The 23,125-nt window shown below is 35.9% G+C and overlaps 1 protein-coding gene across 5 annotated transcripts in view; it reads left to right on the top strand.

The window, feature by feature from the left end:
* LAMA2 (laminin subunit alpha 2) overlaps window positions 1-23,125 on the top strand; it is a 337,231-nt gene that overhangs the window by 72,823 nt on the left and 241,283 nt on the right. For all 5 annotated transcript variants that reach the window (XM_085217335.1, XM_085217334.1, XM_085217332.1 and 2 more), the window contains exons 3-4: window positions 3,203-3,315; window positions 21,819-22,061. In XM_085217335.1, coding sequence (XP_085073461.1) covers window positions 3,203-3,315; window positions 21,819-22,061 — 356 coding nt within the window. The remainder of the gene's footprint in view (window positions 1-3,202; window positions 3,316-21,818; window positions 22,062-23,125) is intronic.

Below are 23,125 nucleotides of genomic sequence, written 5' to 3'. Positions count from 1 at the left end.
TAAGTATCTTTGAGTATCTACAAATATTTTTGAACTCTTCTGCTGTATGCTGACTATTAATGAAAACCAGATTACTATCCTCTGTATACTTGCATGCTGATTTTGAAATTTCAGTCTGCAACATCTGAAATCTTAGCTAGAAGAGGAAGGGAAAGGCTCAACTCCATTTATGTTCAATTGTGTTTTGAAGCTTTCTTTCTTAGCTTGATGCTGATTAACTTTCACTGAGCCAGCAAATAGGAGATAAGCAATTAAACCAAGTAATTTTTCATTATCTTAAGTTTTAATATGAAAATTGATCAGTGCAATCATGGCTTTTTTTCTTAAGGCTGTCAGCAATCAAAGTAATTTTTCACATAAATTTATCATCAGATCCAGAGATGCATGTTGCTATTAATTATTATTAGTTTGGTAGTTTGAAATAAGAGAACTTCATTCTTGATCATACAAGTCATAGGAGTGTAATTTCACATGGGCTTGCAGTGAGACTTCAGTAGAACTAACTTTGTCAGATTTTTCTGAGTATCTCAGCCAATAAAGGGAATGGATTATTCCCAAAACTCTTATTTCTAGAAGACAAAAGTTTTTTACTGTCTTGTTTTTATACTTAGCTATCCCTTTTCTATCTTCCTCCACTTTGATTGTGTTATCTAGAACTAAGCAAGCTGCAGTTCTTGTAGTTCTCTTGATGTTTTCATCTTAAAATTTACCTGAGCTTTTATCAGCACTGCAGAGCGATTCAGATTTTCTTCCAAATAAGCAGATGATATTCCAATTTGTAATCTTAGATATGTCACCATTTTAATAGTTTGATACCATTGAGAGACATTTAGCTAGTTGGCCACTGTTGTCTCTAAATACTCTCCTGCTAAATGGTTACTTATCTATTTGCTTCCCATCTTGTATTTGCAAAGCTAATTACAATTGTTCCAGCATAGACAACTACTTTTGTCTGAATACAGTTATGTTGCAGCATACTCTTTTCCCACAGAATTTTTGTTCAAATTTTGTCGTCTTCAATTGTAGTAAATGCTGCCTTCTCTGGAAAGATCAGACGATTTAATTGCATTCAAATGACATTATATCATAGCAGTGGGTGTCACTTGGTAGATTTATGGTGTTTTGGTAGCATTTTAGCTGGTAGAAGCACCATGCAATAGATTCTGTCCTTTTCTCTTTATGGAAGTGCATTTGGATGTGCATGCACATCATTCATACCCCATTTGAATAATGTGATTCTCCTCATTCATACCTTCTTCTAAACTTGAGTCTGCCTGAATTCTGAGAGACTCTTTTTTGCTGCCAACATCATCTCATTTTAAGGTTTTTAAATGTTCATTTGGCAGAAGGAAGTGCTTTATTTAAACAGAGATAGCTTGCTAATAGGAGAACCACGTAATATAACCAGACTTTAAATGATCTCCCTGGGACGTGCAAGTCTGGAGTGTCTCCCCTTAATTACTGTTCGAGGAAATGAACACAAATTCCCTGGTTAATCGCATGTGAGCTTAAATTAAAGAATAGAGTTTGGGCTCATTCTAAATTCCCTCCCTTTGTCATCCACCAGAGAGGCTAGTTCTTGAACTGCATTTGCAGTCCAGTTCATTTTGAAAATACTGTGGTGTTTTCCCTTCCTTTTAAAATAAATAAAATGTGCTAGCAATTAATCAGTGTTTTCAAATTAATTATGGTTAAACTTTCATAATGATAATTACAGTTAATTATTTGTCATTTCACAACTGTCTTTCTCATGACTTATCTTTATTATCAATTTCTCCTGAAGAGACTTGCATCAAAATTTCCAATTGGACAGTTTGTCACAACCACTCAGATTCACTGAGTTTGATTTACAGATGGATTTTGCTAGTTCTCATTTAAAGCTAAGGTTTGTGAATATGATCAGAGCTGTAAGAATTGACAAAATCTAAATCATGGGTATTTTTTTCTTTACAATAAAAAATGCTATTAACACCACTTGTAACACAAGGATTGTAACTTTAAAGGGTTGGTGCTCACTGATGCCATTGAATAATTTGGTTTTTAAATTATATATATATTTTTTTACATTTCCAATTTTGCAGCCTTATGCTTTCACTTCAAAGCCCTTTAATTATATCTTTAAACTTGTTCAGGTATTCTAGCTTTCCTTCATGAGATAGGGTTCCTGTCCTCCACAGGTGGCTGATGTAGCAAGAAAACAGAGACACAAAGACTATCAATCTGAGTGGTTGATTTAAATATTAATTAAAATAACAAGTAAATTAATCAGTTCATGAATAAGTTCTTTGGAATCCTTGGATGAGCTAATAATGAAGCATATTCCAGTTTTATACACTGTTGTATTTTATTATCTTTGGGTTATTTTTAACCATGATGTATAGGCTTGCTCTACATAATTAAGGAGTTCAAAATACTTCAGGTTCTTTTCTTGAGGCTTTGATATTCTCCAGTCCATACAGATGAGAATCATGATTTGGACATAAAACCCAGACCAGTGTGGTATTTTTCTCAGCCTAAGTAACATCAAAATACTTTATAAGACGACTTCAGTAACTTAGAAAATCTGGAAGTCTAAGACTAATTCTCTTCTGTAAATAAATTTATGGCCAAATTACTCAAGATTTATTTGGGACACTGCAGCACAGTATGGGGACATGAAAAAATGCATCTTGGATTGTGATATGAATGTTTATAAATCTTTGTAGACATATATGATGAGTAAGACAATTTTCCAATTGAGAAATATATTATGTAAGATGATATGATCATAAGTTACGATTTCTAAATTACTGCCACGTGTGCTTAGAAATATAACTGCCATAATTACTCTAATTTCTGCTTTCTCTGCACAATGCATATCAAGATTCTGATTTGTTACAGCATTAGAGACTTAGCAGTACTTAAGTGTGTAAAGTGATCACACCACGTGATTTAGAAACTTAGATTTCCTACAGAATCAGGAGAACTTCTAATTGTATTTAAGAAGTCTTTGTTAAGCAAGATCAAAGAACTAATGTTAGATTAGCATTGCAGTAATAACCATAGAGCTGTGCTCCAAGAGAAAAAGTAGTTTCCTGTTTTATTTTGATGTGCTCTCTCATTTGTTCTGTGATCGTAATTTTAATCTAGAATTTAGGTCTAAAACCATTTAAATCTTTTGATCATTCTTAGATATATTGACACATTTCTGTTGCTCTAACAGAACGACATCCAATAACAAATGCAATTGATGGCAAGAACACTTGGTGGCAAAGCCCTAGTATCCAGAATGGAATCGAATATCATTACGTGACTATTACACTGGATCTCCAACAGGTAGACTTATTCTGTTTGCTTATTTCCGCAAGCAATTTCTTTTTGCACAGAAGCTCACCTGTTTTTACTTTCTTCTTTGCTCTGTGTTGCTTTGATGTTATGAAAACACTCTTGGCTTCTCCTATAGTGCTTTGTCATTTATATGGTAATGTGTATTTTTGGAAGTCATATTTAAAAATATTTTAAATATAGCTTTCTCACTTTCAGCGTGACATCTAGTTTGGCCCTATAAAGTGAATCAAAAGAAGGGCGGAATATTCAGAGGAATATTCGTGGGCACAATTTAGTTTTGACTAGTGTTGCTTATTGTTTAAGTAACACAGATTAATATAGTGCTATGCACTCAACAGTACTTTAGCTGTACCAAGAATATATGTGCATATGGTGGGGTATTTTAAGGGACAGTTTGGAGAGTAAAGGGGAGGAGTTTAAGAGGTCTTTAAATTACCTTTTATCACTGAACCCTTACTTGACATCTATAACCCTCAGAATGAAGTTATTTGATACTTATAAAAATGCTATATAAATTCCAGGGATTTATAAAGTGGGTTTGAGGGATGAAGCAAAATAACTTTTTCATTATGCAAAATAAATACAGAACAGTTATCTGTCAATCCCCATGTTATTAAACTCGTCCATTTTGTATTCAACTGGCTAGATAACAAACTATGTACTCTTTTTTTTTTTTTTTTTTTTTTTTTTCCCCGCTTAGATTCTTCTCTGCTCTGTGACTGACTCATATTTGTCTGTAACTTTAACTGAAAGCATACTCTGTTTTCCAGGTTTTTAGAGAAAAGTGGAGGCCCTTTCCAGCTGTCCCTTCCTCTGTGATCTGTTCACTGAGATCAGTTTTTTGATTTGGTTTATCTATAGTAGTTTACCAGTTTCAAAGAGAATAATAGCTGATTACTAGAGAGGCTTGAATTAAAGCATGGCTTAATAGGAAAATTAAATCTAAGGTGTTGTACAGAGACATTTGTGGGCATGCAGACAAAATTTTGTTGCAGGAGGTGATAGTCTTAACTTAGTCTGGAACTCAGAACTTCAGCAACATGTAATGAAGAGCATAGTAGCTTAAATTTCTAGTTTTGCCTTTTATTTCTTGAAAACAGTCATCCAAATGATCTGATGGTAAAAGTTTTCTTGAGAACTTTGAATCTGTGGCAAGGAAGCATTTGAAGGTCTCTTTACTACTTTCTTTGAATCTTTAAAGAATTATTTGCATTCTTGCTTTGGAGCACTTGTTATTGTGAAAAGAGAAATCCTACATATGTGTTCTTGGCCTTGTATCCATAAAAGTATTTAATGCTCTCTTCTGTTTCAGTCAGTAGAACTAAACTTTTAAATGGAAGCTTGATCTTAACTTGCCAATTTACAGAAGCTTATGTTTAAAATGTCCTTCAAACTTTAGAGTTAATTTTTTTTCCATATAGAAAGAGTTTGGGCCTCCTGTAGGCTTTGATCTATTAATATACAAGTAGCTCTATCATTAGAACTATATTAGTATCTTTGTATTTTTTTTTTTTGTCACTGCAGTTGTTCTTGTGTGGTTATTTAGGCCAGATCTGTTGAACTGCATGAACAAAACTGTTTACTTGTGTTTTTTTTTTGCTTCTTGTTTTATTCTTGCTGTGTTAATATCTAGATGGTTTTAATAAGTATAGAAGTCTGCACATCCTAAAATTTAGTTACTTTCTAGTATACTCAAAACTTGCAACTACAGCATCAGTGGCATGTTGAAGAAAAAGTACAAAATGTTCTAATGTATTAAAAAGCTTTTTTGTATGTTGTATGGAAGCAATCTGAGAATACTGCACTCTTTTGTGGCTTTGTTTTATTGTGTGTGGTTGTTCTTAAGTGGGACAACGCTTAAATATGAGCCTGCATTCATTATTCCCCCCCCACCCCCCTTGCTCTCTTGCTTATTGTTCCAAGAAAGCTTGGTGGTCCTCTTCCAGGGCTAATACTGATGCTTTCTCATAAATCCATTCCATTGTATTGGCTGAAATATGGAAGGAACAGTGTTGAGATTCCTGGGTTGATCAAAAAGGTAAGATAAGACCCTACTGTCTGGCAATCACTTTGTGAACATAGCCCATGTAGTTAGGCAGATATGTTTACTTAGACCTTACGTGAACAGAAAACAGAGGCTTTGTTCCCCCAAACATAGCAAGAATACATTGCAGTTCACTTGTCTTCCAGTATTTTCATTAAGAAATGTGAGGGGTCTGGAACTTTGAACCTTGGGGCCCCTTCCAATCCAAGCTATTCTGTGTTTCTCTTGTGTTTCCCTGTTGCCTTCTTATACTGTCTTAGTTGTCCCCGGCTTGTTATTTCAACTGTGCTGCAGTGTTGCCAGCACATCTCAGGATAGCAGATAGAGGGTCCCTTCTAGCACCCTCTTATCTATCTGTGCTATCCTGTGCCCTTTTATGGGCAGGCTCACTGCTTTCCTTCTTCCCCTTCAAATTTAATTCAAAGCCTTGCCAATGAGCACTGCTAGCTTTTTCCCACAGACCCTCATCCCCCTGTAAGAGAGGTGAAATCTGTCTGGTGACTGCAAGCCCTGTGCCATGTAGGTCACTTCATTGTCAAAAAAAAACAAAAACAAAAATAAAACAAAAAAACAGTCAAAGTGTGGTGGTGTCATTAGTCACAAAGCCAAGTGTTTATAGATTGGATCTTTTCACTTCTTTCAGTGACCTTACAGGAAGCAGATGTAAAGATGATCTGTGCCCTTGATTCCTTCAGCAGACATCCCAAGGCTTTGAGGTCCATTTTGATCATTCTTGAACCACGTGTAGCTGCTTTGTTACCTCATCATATGGAAAAGCAGTAAAGGGTAAACGTGTTGATAGTGATCTTTGTAGGGTCTCTGGGTTTGGCTTTGAGTGACGGGTTTGTGTGCAACCAAACTAACTCAGGTTTGGTGAATGCAATGTTCACAGGACAGAAAGTGAGCTTTCTTTTTAAGTATGCTCCTTTTGAAAAGCTATGCTCTTTCAAAAAATACGGGAAAGATATGTAACAAAAGAGAAATGATTCCAGGAAGAAGGTATTCTGTGTGTTCGTACTGCCTGAAATCCTCAGTTTCATGATTTCAGTAAATTCAATCTTTAGAGGAAGATTGAGGAAAACCAGTTGCCAGTTTGAGTTGATGTGGTCAAGCCCATCTGTTCGACTTCTACGAACGACAGAGCACTTTCACTAACTAATTCCCTGATATTGTGGGGAATTGTGGTCGAACTTAATTCTCTCGTTGTAACTGATGGAAGTAGTATGTATGTTTTAATTGACTGAGATAGTGGAAGAACACAGAGACCAGGAAATCCTTTCCAAACATATCTTTCTAAAGAAGAAGAAAGTAGTTGATGTTCTTCAGAGCCTCATCAGATCAGGTGTAAGAGCAAGAATCGCTGTATAGTTGCGCTCTCTGTAAAAAGTGCTCTATTTCACATGAAGAGAGCAAGGATTCTAACAAGGTGCACTCTGCTTCTGTGTAGAAATCACTGAACTCCCACTTGCCCTTTCCAGTCATTTTTAGAATATAAGTTTGGAGTAGTATGTTACATTTTGTAAAGTGACATGTCTGAAATTATACGTAGAACTGAATAACTGGAAGAAAGAGAAGAATGCTCGACCCAGTCAGAAGCGTTTTGAGAAGCATTTATGAAAAGCAGACAGCACTATTCTTCTAATGTTGAGCTCCATTCTGTAATTCTGTCTTGTTCAACTATAGTTTTCATGGAAGATTTGATTTTTGAATAATTTATTTGATTTACTTTAATGTTCATGAGTGGAAATACATGCTTATCAGTATATCTGTGTATGTATCACCTATCCTTAATGAGGATAATGCCAAGGAAAAGAATTGCCGAACTGAGAGTTTGCTTGTGCTTTCTATCTTCAGAATTGTACAGCTAAGTTCTGTAGCAAAAGACAGAAGTGATAGGACCAGGAAACTGTGACAAGATGAGTAGAGATTTGACTTTGTACAGAAGAATGACAGGTTAGAAGTCAAGAGTAGCATTATGATTACTCAAGAGTAATATTTCATAGATAAATTATGGATATCACATGTATGACACATCCTGTAATCCAACACTTTGATACAGTTTCAAAATTCTTGATTTATTTTTTTTAATTTCTTTGAGATATTGAATTTTTGGTTGTGTTAAGTACACAATGTATTTATGCATGTACTGCTATGCTGAGAACCACCATACACACTACAAAATGTTGACTTATAACAGGAACATTTGCATGTAACTTGATACAACTGAGAGAAAAATATAGACATTGATGCTTCAATTGTTCTTTGGTTAGCAAATAGTGTCTTATGGAGAAAGAGGGAAGCAGATTTCAGGGAGGACTTGTTTTCATTTGCTGGTAAGGATTGAGCTCACTTGAATCATGATCTGAATGTCTATTAGCACCTAAAGTTAAACAGTTAAACCAACAGTTTCTAAGCTTTTTTTTTTTTTTTTCCTGAAAAGAATACTGTTTGTGAGAGCAACAAGATATATTTATAATGTTGATCAAAGCTTACTAAATGGGGGCGTCTGGGAGATAGACCTCAAAAGCATGCTGCTTATCCACACTAGCTCTTTAGCTCAGATATACCACTGTAAATTCTGTCTGAACAGAGTCCAGATTTTATGTTCAGTCTATCAGATGCTACATGCACCAAATTCCCCCATGTAATACTGCTAACCTGCATCGGGGAAGAGAGAAGTATGAGAGAGGAGAAAGCTTCTGTGAAGAAATGTTGCTGTGGAACCTTGCTTTTCACCTGCTCCTTAACTTTGCCAGTATAACTGCTGTGTTGATAGCTGTTCAAAGGAAATGTTATTTTCACCTGTCAGTTCCCTTGATGCAAGACATGAGCCAGATTTCTTGGGGGAATGCAGCTCTGTTTCAGAGTTCACCACTGTCACACAGCAGCAGAGATCACGTGCAAGGATAAATTGAGGCAAATATGACAAGTGCTTTCTTGCAAAACTGTGATGAAGAGATTGCCCAGATGCGTGACGAGATGAAGGCTACCTATTCCTAAAGTCTTTAAGTAACGTATGTTTCTAATGAAAGATTACATGAGTAATCCAATTCTTATTTCCATCATCATTTCTGTGCTCACTTTTAGCTCTCTTCCTCTCCTTTCTGGTATTTTACTGCAGAGGGTTACAAAAAGATGGCTTTAAGAGGGATTGGCTTGGAGTACTTGAGTAGTCTCAAAAGTAATGTTGTCTTCTTTCACTATTATTGAAGAAGAAATAAAAAAGTTTAAGTCTTGACTGCTTAAAAGTTGGGGCATGGTTTTGAGTTCTGGAACCACATCCTTCCAGACTGGCAAAAAAACTACTGAAATGCTTTGTTTAGAATTCTATGCAGTCGAATCTCACAATTAGAACCTATTGAACTCATCCTTTAGTGAGCAGTCATTCTTGCAGCCACAGTGAAATGCAAGGCACACTGGATGATAAGGAATTTCACTTCCCTTGATGCAAAACATTAACCAGATCTTTTAATATATATGAAAAGTTTATTTTAACTAAGCCTACAAAAATTAGTGGCTGAGGAATCTGGCCATTTACTTCAGTACAGCCAGGTTAAAGGAACCTTTATACATTGTGTATGCATCCTATATGCAATGGTAAGGGGAAAATGTGTATCACTAGGAGATCTTTGTTTTCTGCTGTGGAAGATCAAATATATTTTCTGGGATGTACAAGGGAGTTATAGCTAACTTTCTATTGGGAATTTCTGATATCAAGTATCAGAATAGCTAAAGGAATAAACAAAATTAATTTTCTTTTTTATATAAATGGAGGTTACAGGGAAAATGGAGACAGGACAGTGGTTTCAAACTGGAAATATACTCTTTCCAGATTAGGAAAATTAAGCTTCAGTTCTTGTTTCTGTGTTGAATTTGTGTATATATATCCAAAGATTTTGCATAGGTTTTCAGTTATTTTCTCTTTCACTACAGTTATGTGCTTTAAATATCCCCAGGCCAAAATGTAATTTAATGGAAATGAAAATTGATCAAGTTTTGATATCTCACCAACAAATGTCAGTCTGTTTTGTCCATCTTCTCAAAAAGTTTGTCTAAGGAGAGAAGAGTGAACAGAAGCATAGCCTGTTCAGATGACAGTAATGCAGTTTCATGGTTATGATTTTTCCTTTATCTCTTTCTAAACAGACTACCTATCTCTCTTGGTATGGCACTAGGTACTTGAACTAGATCAATACCTTGATTCTGTAACATAGTCTTGTTTTTTGTGGGTTTTTTTTTTTTGTTACTTTTGGAGAGGGGGAGGAGGTTGGCTTTCTGGCAGTTTAATTTGCTAGTTTTGCTCCTTTTGTGAGGATTTGATGCCAGTAGAGGGGAAGGCCAAAAATTTCTGAGGTGGTGGGGAAGCAGTCCTGCATCTTGCTGGAGTAGCTGGCACTCTACTGGTTTCAGCTGATGATAAAGCTTGGACATATAAAATACTGATCTGTGAGCTTTAGGAGTGATGAGTAGTGAGGAAATGTTATTTTTACCTGTATTCTATGCCTGTGAAATGGACTTGTAATCCCGCATTTAGCATTTGTACTTGGCATTTCTAGCACATGAATCATTCTGTTTTAAAATAATGTAAATGTTCGAGGTTACAAACGTCTTCCCAGCAACAACAAAGTCATAAGCCCAGGCTCAGTCTCACCTTAGTGAGAGTGCTAAAAAAAAAAAAAAAAATGCAGCTAGAACTATGGAAACAAGAATATGATCCAGTGCAGAAGAATGACATCTGTTCCATTTCACTGAAGTCTCTAGCCAATTTTTATGCATGTATCTCCATTAGTTGTGAAACCAATTCATTTTTTTTAATAACAACTCCTTTCATTTCTTTAGTCCCATAATTAGTTGATAATGCAATAATCTGGAATCTACAGGATGAAATAAAGCATACGTTACCCTCCAGGTATTCTTTTTAACCAAAGCAAAGCTAATGAGTTTTAAGATAGTTTATAATGAAATATTTTTTTGGGGAAAAAAAGTACAGAAAGGAAAAAATACATAAATATATCAGTGATGATTTATGGCAAACATACCATAATTATTAGTAACTATAAAAACAAACAGACCTTCATAAATATTTTGACATCACAGTAAATGTGCTTAAGAACTACATGGTTTATACAAGTTTGAAGCTTACTTTACATTGTGTTGTTTTCCACCAGGCTTCTTGGGAAGCAAAGCATACACATGAACTGAGTGCATGCTCTGACAGTGTAGGATTCTAGTGTCAGATATCATTGAAGCTTCAGTTATTGTCTCTGAATGAATATTTTACATATTCACATCACTCAATGCTAAAGTCTAAAGAAAAATGAGTGACCTTTGTCCTTAGTTAAGTGTCGTGTGTGTACAGCTGTGCTGACCATTACTCAGTAGGAACTGCTGCGTTTGGCTTTTAGATGTACTTTACAAACACTTGTTTATTAGAATATCCAGCTTGACTCTCCTGCAGCATTAAAAGAGAGTTTTCCCTGGGCACTGTGAATAATATGTGGAGGAAGCACTCTTCAACAATTTTAAGCAGGCATATTAGTCCTGAAAAATCATTTCTGATTTCCCACCATAAATACAGTGCTACTATCTAGGCTGGGTGTTTGTATCAAAAAATCTCCATGGGATTATTTTCACCAAATGTTTTATTGCTCCTCATTAAATTATGCTCTATTGTTTCTTGGTTGGTAAAAAAGATTATTGAGCAAGCGATTCCTTTCAGCTTCACGTCACAGTACATGCAGACAAAAATATTAAAAAGCTTCAAATATTCATGGTTTTTCTTTCTTGAGATTACTTGCCCCACCTTCTCCCTGGATGACTACAAGAAATATACAAATGTTTTTTTCTTTATAGTTCTAGCTGTTACTGGCAGAGCTGTTCATCTTTCCATCTTTTGGACAGTTTCAGGATATAGTTCTTAAATGTTGTTATAGCCTTTAAATCCAGTGGCACGTGTACATTCTGACATAAATCTGGGGTGATTGTATGATTCTGTACAATTAGTGATTTTGATGCGTATGAAAGTCAGAGTCTGGGGGACTGGTGACACAGTATATAATAGGATGATAAGAGACTTAGTCTTGAATGAATTGTGCTGTTTGCTGGGGAAAAAAATAATGAATAGTTCTTAATGAATTTTGCAAAAGCTAAATTTATAAAATGAGTTTTGTGGCCTATAGAGATTGTCATCAAATTATGCTGCTGTTGTGCTCACCTTTTTTCACAGTTACTAAAATGTAAAGTCTATGCTACAAGATGAGCAAGTTTTTTGTTACACACGATGAGAAATTTGGAATAAGGAGGGCTGCTGAGTAAGTGTTAAAGATTATGAATTGCCCAGTTTTTAGTCATGTCATGTTTTGTGTGTGAGAGTTAAGATTTTGGGGAGTAGATCTCACTCTTCACAGTAAGAAGGTACTTTGTCATACAAATGCCACATTGTACTTAAAAGATTTGTGCTAATATTGGTATAATGATTTGATGAAATATGCTAAAGTTTGTTTTCAATTTCCCTTTGATTTACATAGTAGACTGTAGAAATATTCAGATATTGGCATAGGGCAGAGGGGAAAAATACTGGTATGCTTAATGTGTACAGTAGGTCAGAGCTCTCAAGAGCACTGAATTTGACTTGTAGTTTTTTCTGATGTATGCGATGATCTTCATTTGCTGGTGGATCTAAAACTCTTAAGAAACAATAACAATGTGAATAATGGAGATGCTTAAATAGGTCTTAGGCCTGCATAGTCATTTCTTCTTCACTGAACAATGAACAAAAGTATAAACACATTCCTTTTACCATGCTAAAATAAATCTATTCATGGCAAAATAATTTTCTCTCTCTTCAGTGTGAAGTCTATATACAGTAGGGTGCATGCTGTGTAGAAGCATTTAAAGGCTCGCATATCAGTGATGTAGTTTATATAATTAGTAAAAGCAGTCCCTTTTGTATTTGTTTGATTTGAACTAATGTGGACTAAATGACTGAACAGAATTAAAGAAGGGTACATACTGGATCTTTCCAGCATGGCAGAGTTGAGATTTGTTCTGTTCTTACACAGAATTTATCATTTCATGGTGAAGATATACAATTTTCTTGGTTTTAAGTCCTAAAATATTGTTTTTCCTAAATCCTGAAATTATTCATGTCAGTATCCACTTTGCATGTTTCATATATTGCTGTGCTCCACCGTACAGCATCATATCCGTATCTAAAGCAGGCTTCAGGAAGTGTGTGTGTATGTGTAAATGTATATGTATTTTAAGAACGAAGTGCAGAAGTGAAAACTGAACTTGCATACACTTAGATCAGGGCATCAGAGCTATAATCTCACTTGCTTTAATTTTTTTCTTTTTTTTGTGTAAGTTTTTGAAGTTTCCAGAGTTCACTGACATAAAATGTTGCCAGAATTTATTTTTAAACCTTTTTAACCAATGAGATTTTTAATTAAATAAAGGAAACATGGAATATAAAGAGAAAGTGGAAAAAATAAAAATCAAATAATAGTTTTCTAAAATGTTTTAAGCTTTTGGAAAGACTCTATTTTTGATATGAAATTTAGGTCATTGCTTAATTCATGTTCCCATTTTTCAAATTGTTTTTAGTGTACAGTGTTTCCAAACTGAGATGGACAAAAGATTGTGTCATGTTGAGGGAATGGGCATAAATTATTGCATGCCTATTTCACATTTGGATTAATTATTCAAGTTTGAAGTATTTACAATCAATACTCCAGGCCCTCAAGATGATGTTTATTAACCATATAGTAGCATGTTGTTTTCCAGAGACCTCTCAAAGTACTAGCTTTGCTATGATTTAATCGGGGAAGATTTAAAGGTTTAAACATCAGTTATGCAGAAATTACTCTGTACTAGTGCTGCAGCACTTTCAGATATTAATATCCCCCTCCTCAACATGGGTAGCAGATGTTGCCTCACTGAAAAACAAGTATTTACTTGTGTACTACTTAGCATTTGTAGAGAAGTACAGAAATTGTAACAGATCTTTAATTTCACATCCATAAAATTAGTGCTGCATGAATTTGCTATCTGTTATAGCAAGGGAAATCTGAAAAGTTTTGTAATAAAATTAAGGGTTCTCTAGGAAAAGCACATTCTTAGATACAAGAATACAAGTCATTTTATTGATACTAAAGATAATATTATAATACTAAGATATTAAATATTAGGGTAAATACTTAAAATATAAAGATTCGATGCATTTGTGACTGATTAGGAATTTAATAGAGTTTGGCTGTTTAGCTTTCATAGTTTATTCTTTGTTGAACTCTGAAATGGAGCCTAAAAATTGGTGGTAGTAGATCTTTGTCAATGGAACACTTGGTCACTGTGAAATTCAGCTGAAATAGAACACTGTATGGCAATCCCCAGCTCATTGAAGGAAATGAGAATACCTTTTTACCTGGGATACCCATTTCACTATGAGATCAGGCAAGGCATCAGTTCTTGTAGCAATTAAAAAAAAAAAAAAAAAAAAGGATGAAATATTTTAGCGTTGAAGTAGAAGAATAATCTTTTCTGTCCTTCCCTTCTGGTGTTTAACTTTGAGGACTAAAAGATTGAATCTTACCATTTTCATCCATTTTCATTTCTTCACCGTGGTGTCTCTACATGGAAATAAGTGATTAGCCTTAAGAAATGAAGTGAAGGAAATTGCTTTCTGCTGTTATTTAAAAGCGCTATGAAGAGATGACTGATTTTAGCCTTCAGTTCTGGCATACAGTAGCTCAATGATGAGCAGAAAATATGGTCAAGAGGAAGCAGGTATTCATTTTCAGGCCTTCACAAACAATTGAATAATGAGTAATGGAGAACACCAACAGAGAAAATTACTAAGAACAAAGCTGACATTGCCAGCAACTTTGCAGGTACTGACTCCTGTTTGGCTTAATATATCTCAGATGTTCAATTGCTGGACAACTTGAGAGCATTACAGCTTGACATTTTATAAAGTGCACTGTTCTAATAACATTTATTTTTAAAATGACATATAATAATCATTTACTTACGAGCAAAAGTGGTGAGGTATTAATAAAATATTTGTTTTTCACAAGAACAACATATTTTTAAAGGAACCTGAGTCTCCCTGGTAATAAAATTATGAAGAAGAAGGAGAAAACCAATATTGCTCAAAGCAGAAGAATTTTTAAACTGTTCTAAAAATGCCTTTTGAAAGTAACTGTTTCGCAGGTATTAACTATGAATGGGACTAACTCAATTTTTCCCCACTGAGAAAATATGTAAATTTCTAAAGCTGGGTTTTCTTTGGAGATGGACCCCCCTTTTTAGCTTCAGAAGATACGCCATGGTGTGGTATGATTCTCAGTTTTTCCCACAGGGTGATGTAATCATCCTGTTCTTTGCATGATGTTCTTAATTTCTTGTTTGTTTGTTTTCTGAGATAGATGATGCCCTGCTAGACAGTAACTGAAACTGTTTGCAACATTAAGGGGAAAAAAAAAGAATCTGTGATGTTGGAATCAGGTATATGCATCTTTCAGCCCAAATTCCTCATCTGGCACCAATGTTTCTGTTGGAAGCAGCTCTGATGATCATGAGAGACTGTCATTAGAAGGCAGCACTGCACGGAGCTGTTCGGCTCTCTAAATTGGTATTAGCTGAATCCTGCTAGGCACCTTTTTATCCTGCTATGCCAACATTTTCAATTACAGTATTTCTAACTGTGAGCAGAATGTTTGAAACCAACATCACTGTCTTTCAGGCCAGTGATAGAGATGAATGTTGGATGGTAGTCTAAGAAAATTGTAGAGCCGCTCCAATTCTAAATAAGGCTTTCCTTCAAAGTTGGATGCTAGACAAAAATAATATGATTAGTTATTTTTAAATAGTCAAGCATTTGATAATTATTGCAGCAAAAGTGTCTATTATAAATAAAAATAAAACACATCAAAACAATAACCCATAGCAGCATATGTAAATTGAAGTATGACTGACTATATAGAATCAGAAGGAATTGGTACTGTCACTTGAAAACTGTTTCTAGAATTCATAAAGCCTCTACTTCAGCTCATTAGCAGAAGTAGTTGTATTTTGTTGGTGTTTCTCATCTCAAGTGCTTAGAAGGCTATTCCAAAATGGAAAACTATGCAGATGTAATAGTTAACTTGAGATGTGTGATGCCTGTGTAACAGTTGTGATGTTTGATTGCTGGTCATGCTAGATACTATTTAACATGGAAGTCTGACAGAAGTGAGGCTGTGGCTCTGTGTCTTCGTGTTCAGACTGCCACCAGGCAGAGAAGGAGAGGGAGACAGCTAGTCACATTAAATGGTTCTTTTTATCCTCTTTTACTTCTGTCTTGCACTTATTTCTCCTTCAACTACCTTGATTTCACCCTTTCCCCCCACCTGTGGTCCCTTCCCTAACCATTCCATTGTGCCACCCATTTATACAATCCCTTTAAATCATCCCATATTAAGTTAGACTCAGTCCAAATATATATTCTTTCCTGTGCATCTCTCAATAAGTTATGACCCTTCAGCCAATAAGCCTTGTTAGTCTGCAAGATATTCCAAAATAGTTGTTTTGATTGACACATCTAGATGGATTTCACACTGGGACAATAGGTGTTCGCAGCATTTTGTCATCCCCTAACAGCACTTGTAAATGACAGGTTAAAAAAACCTATAGAAGTTTAGGGCCACAGGTTTTGTCAGTTGTTTATGATACTCTCTGAGGAAACAAACCCTTGCCCGAATTCTGCATTCTCAATAAAGAATATATTTTTTTGACCTCTGAATTGTAATAATATTCAAACATATAGACATGGTAAAGAAGTAGATGCATTTTTGCACCATGTTCCTAATGGAAGCTTCCCCTAGAGACATTACTATCCTCTTTTTGAAAAATGAAATGGAAATACTGAAAATCATTTACAGAGTTGTATGGTACCATATTATTTTTCTGATGATTTTCTGACCTATATGAACAGTTTCTAGCTGAAGGATCTATTTATTTAAATATTAGTGCAGGTGGGAGTCAGGCACAATGAGATTTCCTGCTTCACTAGCTAGCCCTTTGCAGACTAATGTTTCACTTCAGTTTTATCTGAATAATATTAGTGTAGCAAATTAGCCGGTGTAGCAGGATGCAGTTTTCTATGTCTTATGAGGCATTCATAGGAACACACGATACTATAACTTATGGAACTGTACTTCACAATTTGTGCTCTGTAGATCTCACTGCTGACACAGTTACCACTGAAAATGAGACCCAAGACTCATTCTGTTTCTCTTCTTAAAGACTGTGTTGTCTATTATTTGAAAATAGTACAAAGGACTATTTAGACTATTTCCCTCCCACTCTGGTAATTGCACTATGGTCGTGTAAGCAGAATAAGTAGAAAAAATGCACTAGCTGTACTTTAACAGCTGTGTTAATGGACTATTACTGCCACCAGACAGCTTGGTATTGCTCCATTATCGCATTTGTATCAACAGACTTAGTTCTTCAGATTACTTTCCACTGGACTTGCACAAAGCCAGATGTGCTCTAAGATTATACAGTTATTTGACAAGTGTTGTCTTATGGATGCTATTTAAAAAGTAAAGTATACATCCGTCATGAATTACTCTGTGGGAATAAAAACTCAGTATTACTATTTATTAAGAAATCTAGTTTCAGAAAAAAGAGCAGTTTCACTTTTTCTTAGTTGTGAAAACAAGTAGAGCAAAGCTCAGTGATACATTAGGCTTTTCTCATATTAGTATTCTCATGCCACTAAGCTTAAGCTGATTGTATTATAATAACCAAAACATGTTTTTGCTAAACAGCTCCAAATGAAGTAAATGAAGTTACTCATGTGCTTGTCAAAAGACAATACTTCATTTGTTTCATTCATGGCATAGACTTGCTATAAGAACCATCATTTGTTGCAATCAATTTTAGTCTGTTCTTTATCTTCACTAGTTCTTTTTGTCAGTTTGCTTTAGGATACACATTAACACATGGACTTGCACTGAGTAGGTAGTAATGAGTACAGCCCTGATTCTAAGCTGAGACAACTGTCATCTTGATTCTGGCTAAAAGTCTACTAGTTCTACCTGTTCCCCGGAGAAAGGGCTTCAGAGAAGCGTGAATTTGCTTCTTATAGTTTCTTCAATCCAGTATTAAGTGAAAAAGATTAAGAATATAATCCAGAGTGTGTTTCTGATGTTTACTCATCCTTCCTTAACTGCAAATAACATTAACAGTATACCTGTGTTTTATAGTCTGATCTTCAATTCCAGCTCTGTTTCTCTGAGCAAGGTTATTTCATTTTATAGAAGTCAGCATTTCTCTTATGCTTCTTCATAAGACATGAAGAGAGAATACCACAAATCATTGGGCTGAAGATTACAGAAAATACTACAAGAATTCTGAGAGGTTAAGACAATAAAAATGCTCTGAATCAGGCCAAAAACCGGAGAGGAGAGGATGAAAACAACTCTTCATGTGTACTATTGTATTTAAATTAATGAGCTTTTTTCCTTGCCAAGATTAGATAAAAATAATGTCCACTCCACTATGAGCTGCACTTTGCTGTTTCCGCTGCCTTTTTTTAAGTTTTGTTGGGGGAAAAAACAACACACAGAGTATGTGGAAAAATAATAAAAATAATTGAAGCCAAAGGCGTTGTATAAATTACAGTCAAACTGTATGGTATCTTAAGTATAAAGTAAGAGATGAGGCTTCAAGCCAGAATGTACGTGAGAATTTGCTAAAATAGGACTGGTATATCAAAGCACACAAACAAAAAAGAACTTCCTGTTGGTTATGATGCCACTGAGCCAAGGTATCTGAGAAGTCTGAAGAGAGAAACATTACTCATGGCCAAAAAAACATTTAACAATGAATCTTTTGTATGGCTTTGGAAATTTTAGAGCTTTCATATAAGAAGCAATGTCTTCACACTTAAGATTTAAAGTTTGTTGTCAACCGTGTCCTAAAGTGCAAATCCTCATTGGAGAAATCCTAGCAAGGAGTTTGTTAGTAGACATTCAACATTTAAGGATGCTTAAAATGTTCATTTTAAAATAAAAAATTTTAGAAGTAATCTGAAATGAAGTCTCTAGTCTGAATGACTGAACCTGAATTAATTTGTGGCTTCACTGGACCATTCTAATACACATACAATTTACTTATGGATTTGTTATTCAGGCAGAGGACAATGTACAAAATAACTCTTAGTAAATGAGTCCTTAAAGTATAGCTCTTGCTTATTACCTCCCATAGGAAATAACGTTTAAATAATGTATAAACACTCCAGATATATTCTTCTTCATTTCAAAGTAGTTAATTGGGTGAAGGGAAACAGTTTGGAGATGAATATTCACATCTTTTTCTGTGTACTGTAAATAGTGTTTGTGACTGTGACACTATTTATTTAGTTAGTTGTGGTCACAATGGAAAATACGTCAACAATAGTTTTTAAGATAAAAAGGAGTATCTATGAAATGAGTCCTATTGCTGTTTCTCTAAATTATTACTGTAATATTTTCCTAAAACTAATTATTTCCTAAAATATTACTATTTATTTAAATATTCATGTCAGATTTAGTGTGGACCAATTCTGAATCTTTCAGCTTTGCAATATAGAAAATCATAGAATCACCAAGGTTGGAAAAGATCTCTACGATGATCTGGTCCAACTGTTCATCTATTGGCAATATTTCCCACTAAACCACGTCCATCAGCAAAACATCTAAATGTTTCCTGGATGCCTTCAGGGTTAGTGATTCCACCACCTCCCTGGGCAGCCTGTTCCACCACCTGACCGTTCTTTTTTTCTTAACATCTAGCCTCAAACTCCTTAAACTCCTTTACTGACTCCTAGGGATCACCATTCCTGAGTGGTTGTCAGCTGGATTCAACTCTTCACCACCACTTTCTGGGCCTGGTCCTCCAGCCAGTTCTTTATCCCAGCAAAGATTGTACCCATCCAAGCCACAGGCTACCAGCCTTCCTCTGGAGAATATTACTGGGAGACTGTGTCAAAGGTTTTGCAGAAGTTTATGTAGACTATGTTGGTAGCCTTTCCCTTAAACTAGACAAGTCTATCATAGTAGGAGATCAGATTTACTAAGCAGGACCTGCCCTTCATGAACTTGTGTTGGCTGATTTCTCCAGTTGTCCCTTGTGTGCTGTGTGATCTCCCTAAGGCTGTCTCCTCCATAACATTCCTTGGCTCCAAGATCAGATTGGCAATTCAGTAATTAGCTCCCCCAGATCCTCTTTAAAACCCTTGCTGTAGATGGGAGTCACGTTGGTAAGCCTCTAGTCGTCTGGATCAGGAATGCTGATAGATGATGGAAAGTGGCTTGACTATCACCTCCACCATCTCCATCAGCACCCTCAAGTGGATCCCATCTGGCCCCATGGCATTCCTATGGACTGTGGCAGTCCAGGTGAAATAGTAGGTCTCTAACTATTTCCATCTGAATTGGGGGTGGGTTCGTTCTGCTCTCCATCTGAGACTTTCAAGTTGTGGGGTAGAATATCCTGAAGTGATATGAACTGATCTGACTTTTAAAGACAGCTGTAAAGAAGGCATTGAGAACTCAACCTTTTCCTTATCCACATAGTCACTTTCCCCACCACATCCAGTAAAGGATGGAGATTCTCCTTAGTCCTCCTGTTACTGTTAATATACTTTTAAAAAGTTTTTTTTTGTTGTTCTCTTTTTTCCCTAATGGCTGAGTTAAGTTCAAGCTGGGCTTTTGCCTTTATAATTTTTTCTTTGTACATCCTAAGAACTTTGTGCTCTCCTTAAGTTTTCTGTCCCTACTTCCCCAGGAGTTACACTCTCTTTTTCTTTTGGAGCCTCAGGAAAATCTCCCTGTTCTTCCCCGCTGGCTTATCTTGCTACAGGGGAACTGCCTACTCCTACACCTTTAAGGCTTCTTTCTTGGGAGCAACCAGCCTTTCTGGACCCCTTTACTCTTCAGGACTGAATCCCAAGGGATTCTCCCTACCAGTGTCCTGAACAGTTCAAAATCTGCCTTCCAGAAGTTCGAGGTAGTGCTTTTGCTGGCCCCCTCCTGACTTCACCAAGATTTGAGAACTCTACTATTTTGTGGTCACTCTGTTCAAGACAGCTCTTGACCTCTATGTCTCCCACTAGTGCTTCTCTGTTTGTGAAAATCAGGACAAGCAGAGAACCTATTAGGAGAGGTGCCCCTACCAGCTGCATCAGGAAGTTATCTTTGATAGACCTTCTAGACTTCCTCTATGCTATATTGTATTTCCAGCATGTGTCAGAGAAGTTGAAGTTCCCCATGAGAACAAGGGCTGGTGATTATGTGACTTCTGCCAGCTGTTTGTAGAACACCTAATCCATCTCTTTATCCTGGTTAGGCAGTCTATAACAGACCCCCACCAAGATGTTCACCTTGTTGGCCCTGATTCTTACCCATAGGTATTCAACCTTATCGTTTCCAGCCACGAGCTCAACAACATCAAAACTTTCTCTAACATAGGGAATATTAAGTATTAAAGTATTACATCAACACTTATTTTCATGATGAGCTGTGGCATCCTCATATAAAGACTCGTGGAGTTGCATCTTAGAAATATAAATTCACTGCATTTTCTTTTTTTTTTCTAATGGGAATAGTTTCTTCCTCTCCTTAGCTTCAAATTTACCTCAGTAACACCTAGTTGTTACTTGGCTAAAATACAATAATACTGTGTCACTAACATACATCGTTCTGGAATTTAAAATGTATTGTTTTTCTTGCATTCCAGCAAACCTGTGAATAGAAACAAACCTAGATAAATCAATTGAAAAGACGTGCAAAATGGACCATAATGAGCACTGACTACATGCTTGCGTTCTGCTTATAGTGATATTTAATGCATCTCTACCGTATAGAATTTATTTATAGCTACTGTGCTGAGTCATGTGATATAAGTAATGTTTTATAGAATTATTTCAGTCAGGTATGATTACTTTTCAGTGGCTTAAACCTATGTTTTTACTTAAGACAAATAAAATTGCAGCACAGTTTAGTACCTCTCAAACACTGCAGGAAATATATCTATATAAATACATAAACAGAAACAAAATCATTTATTCAAATTGTAAATATATGAACATAAGCTTTGCAACCATATGGTTGAAACTGCAGCTCAGCAATTATTTACTAAGTTACATTAAATTTAAAATGCTTTGAAATTCTATTTGTGAAGTTTATCCTTTCCTCATTCAGCAAATCTTTTTTCCAGAAAAGATAATGGAGGGTTTACTTCTGTAGTTAAAGATTTTCAATAGAACATGTGACCATATTGCATTTTTAGGGGAAAAAAGAACAACAAACCAGTGAACTTCTATTATATTTCATTTTCTTAGTTTTGTAAGTATTAAGAAATTTGAATAAGTTTTTAATTTAATCTTTATATATATCTTAACACTGTTTCTATTTTTCAGATTTTCCAGATTGCATATGTTATTGTGAAAGCAGCTAATTCACCTCGACCTGGGAATTGGATATTAGAGCGTTCTCTGGATGGTGTAGACTACCAGCCATGGCAGTATTATGCTATTACAGATAGTGAGTGCCTGACACGCTACAACATTCATCCCCGTCCTGGAACTCCATCCTATATAAAAGATGATGAAGTTATATGCACCTCTTATTATTCTAAGATCCATCCTCTGGAGAATGGAGAGGTAAGATCAGATATTATATCACACACATTTGGCATAAAAAAGTACTTGGCTTAATTGGCAAGTATCTGTCTTGCATAGAGAAAACATACCAATAAGCTTGGAGAGGTAGCCTATTTGCAGTTGTACAAATGATGTTTTGCATGGTGCTGCACAAACGTGTAAGGTATATACTCTGATCTACAAAGTAAACAAAGAGGTGAGTTTAGGTAGAACTAGGCACTTCAGATGCTGTCATTTGAGAGCAAAGGTGACAATACTGTGAAAAATCCTGGACCCAGTGAAGTCAGCTTTTCTTTGAATTGTTCTTTCAGTCACTGTGTATAAGTTAGGATATTACGTGGTAAGGATTTTATACTCAGAGTTTAATTTACTGCAATGTAGCTGATTCTCTGCCTCTGTGCATACCTATTCTTTCTTCTCCTGTGTGAGATGTCTGCTAAATCATTGAGGCCAGGCACATGAATCATGGGCTAGTCATTAGATTTAACTGAAGCAATAGCAAAGATGCAATAAAGATGAGAATAAGGAACTGTAGTTGAAAGGACTTGGCCTCTGATACTATCACAAGGCAAATGTAACAACTGTAACTGAAAATATAGTAATTTCAGTTACTTACAGTGACGACAGGGAAAGCTATGTGTACCAAATTCAAACAACTCTGTTTTCTCCAATACTTGCTTTTCACATTATTTAGTAATTCAAGAAAATAACATGAGTTCAACAAATCCAAGTGCAAGGTCTTGCACATGAGTCAAGGCAACATCCACTACTAATACAAGCTGGGATACTGAAAGGATTGAGCACAGCCCTGCCGAAAAGGTCTTAGAGGTAATGGTGGATGGCGCTGGACATGAGCCAGCAATGTCCCCTCACAGCCCAGAAAGCCAACTGTATCCTGGGCTGCTGCATCAAAAGAAGTGTGGCCAGCAGGTTGAGGCAGGTGATCCTGCCCTTCTGTTCTGTGCTGGTGAGGCCTCACCTGGAGTGCTGTATCCAGATGTGCAGCCCTCAGTACAGGAGAGACACAGACCTGTTGGAGCGCATCCAGAGGAGGGCCATAAAAA

Source organism: Meleagris gallopavo, chromosome 2, assembly GCF_905368555.1.
Source record: "Meleagris gallopavo chromosome 2, MGAL_WU_HG_1.1, whole genome shotgun sequence".
Lineage (NCBI taxonomy): Eukaryota > Metazoa > Chordata > Aves > Galliformes > Phasianidae > Meleagris > Meleagris gallopavo.
This window is presented reverse-complemented; position numbering and strand designations above follow the sequence as displayed.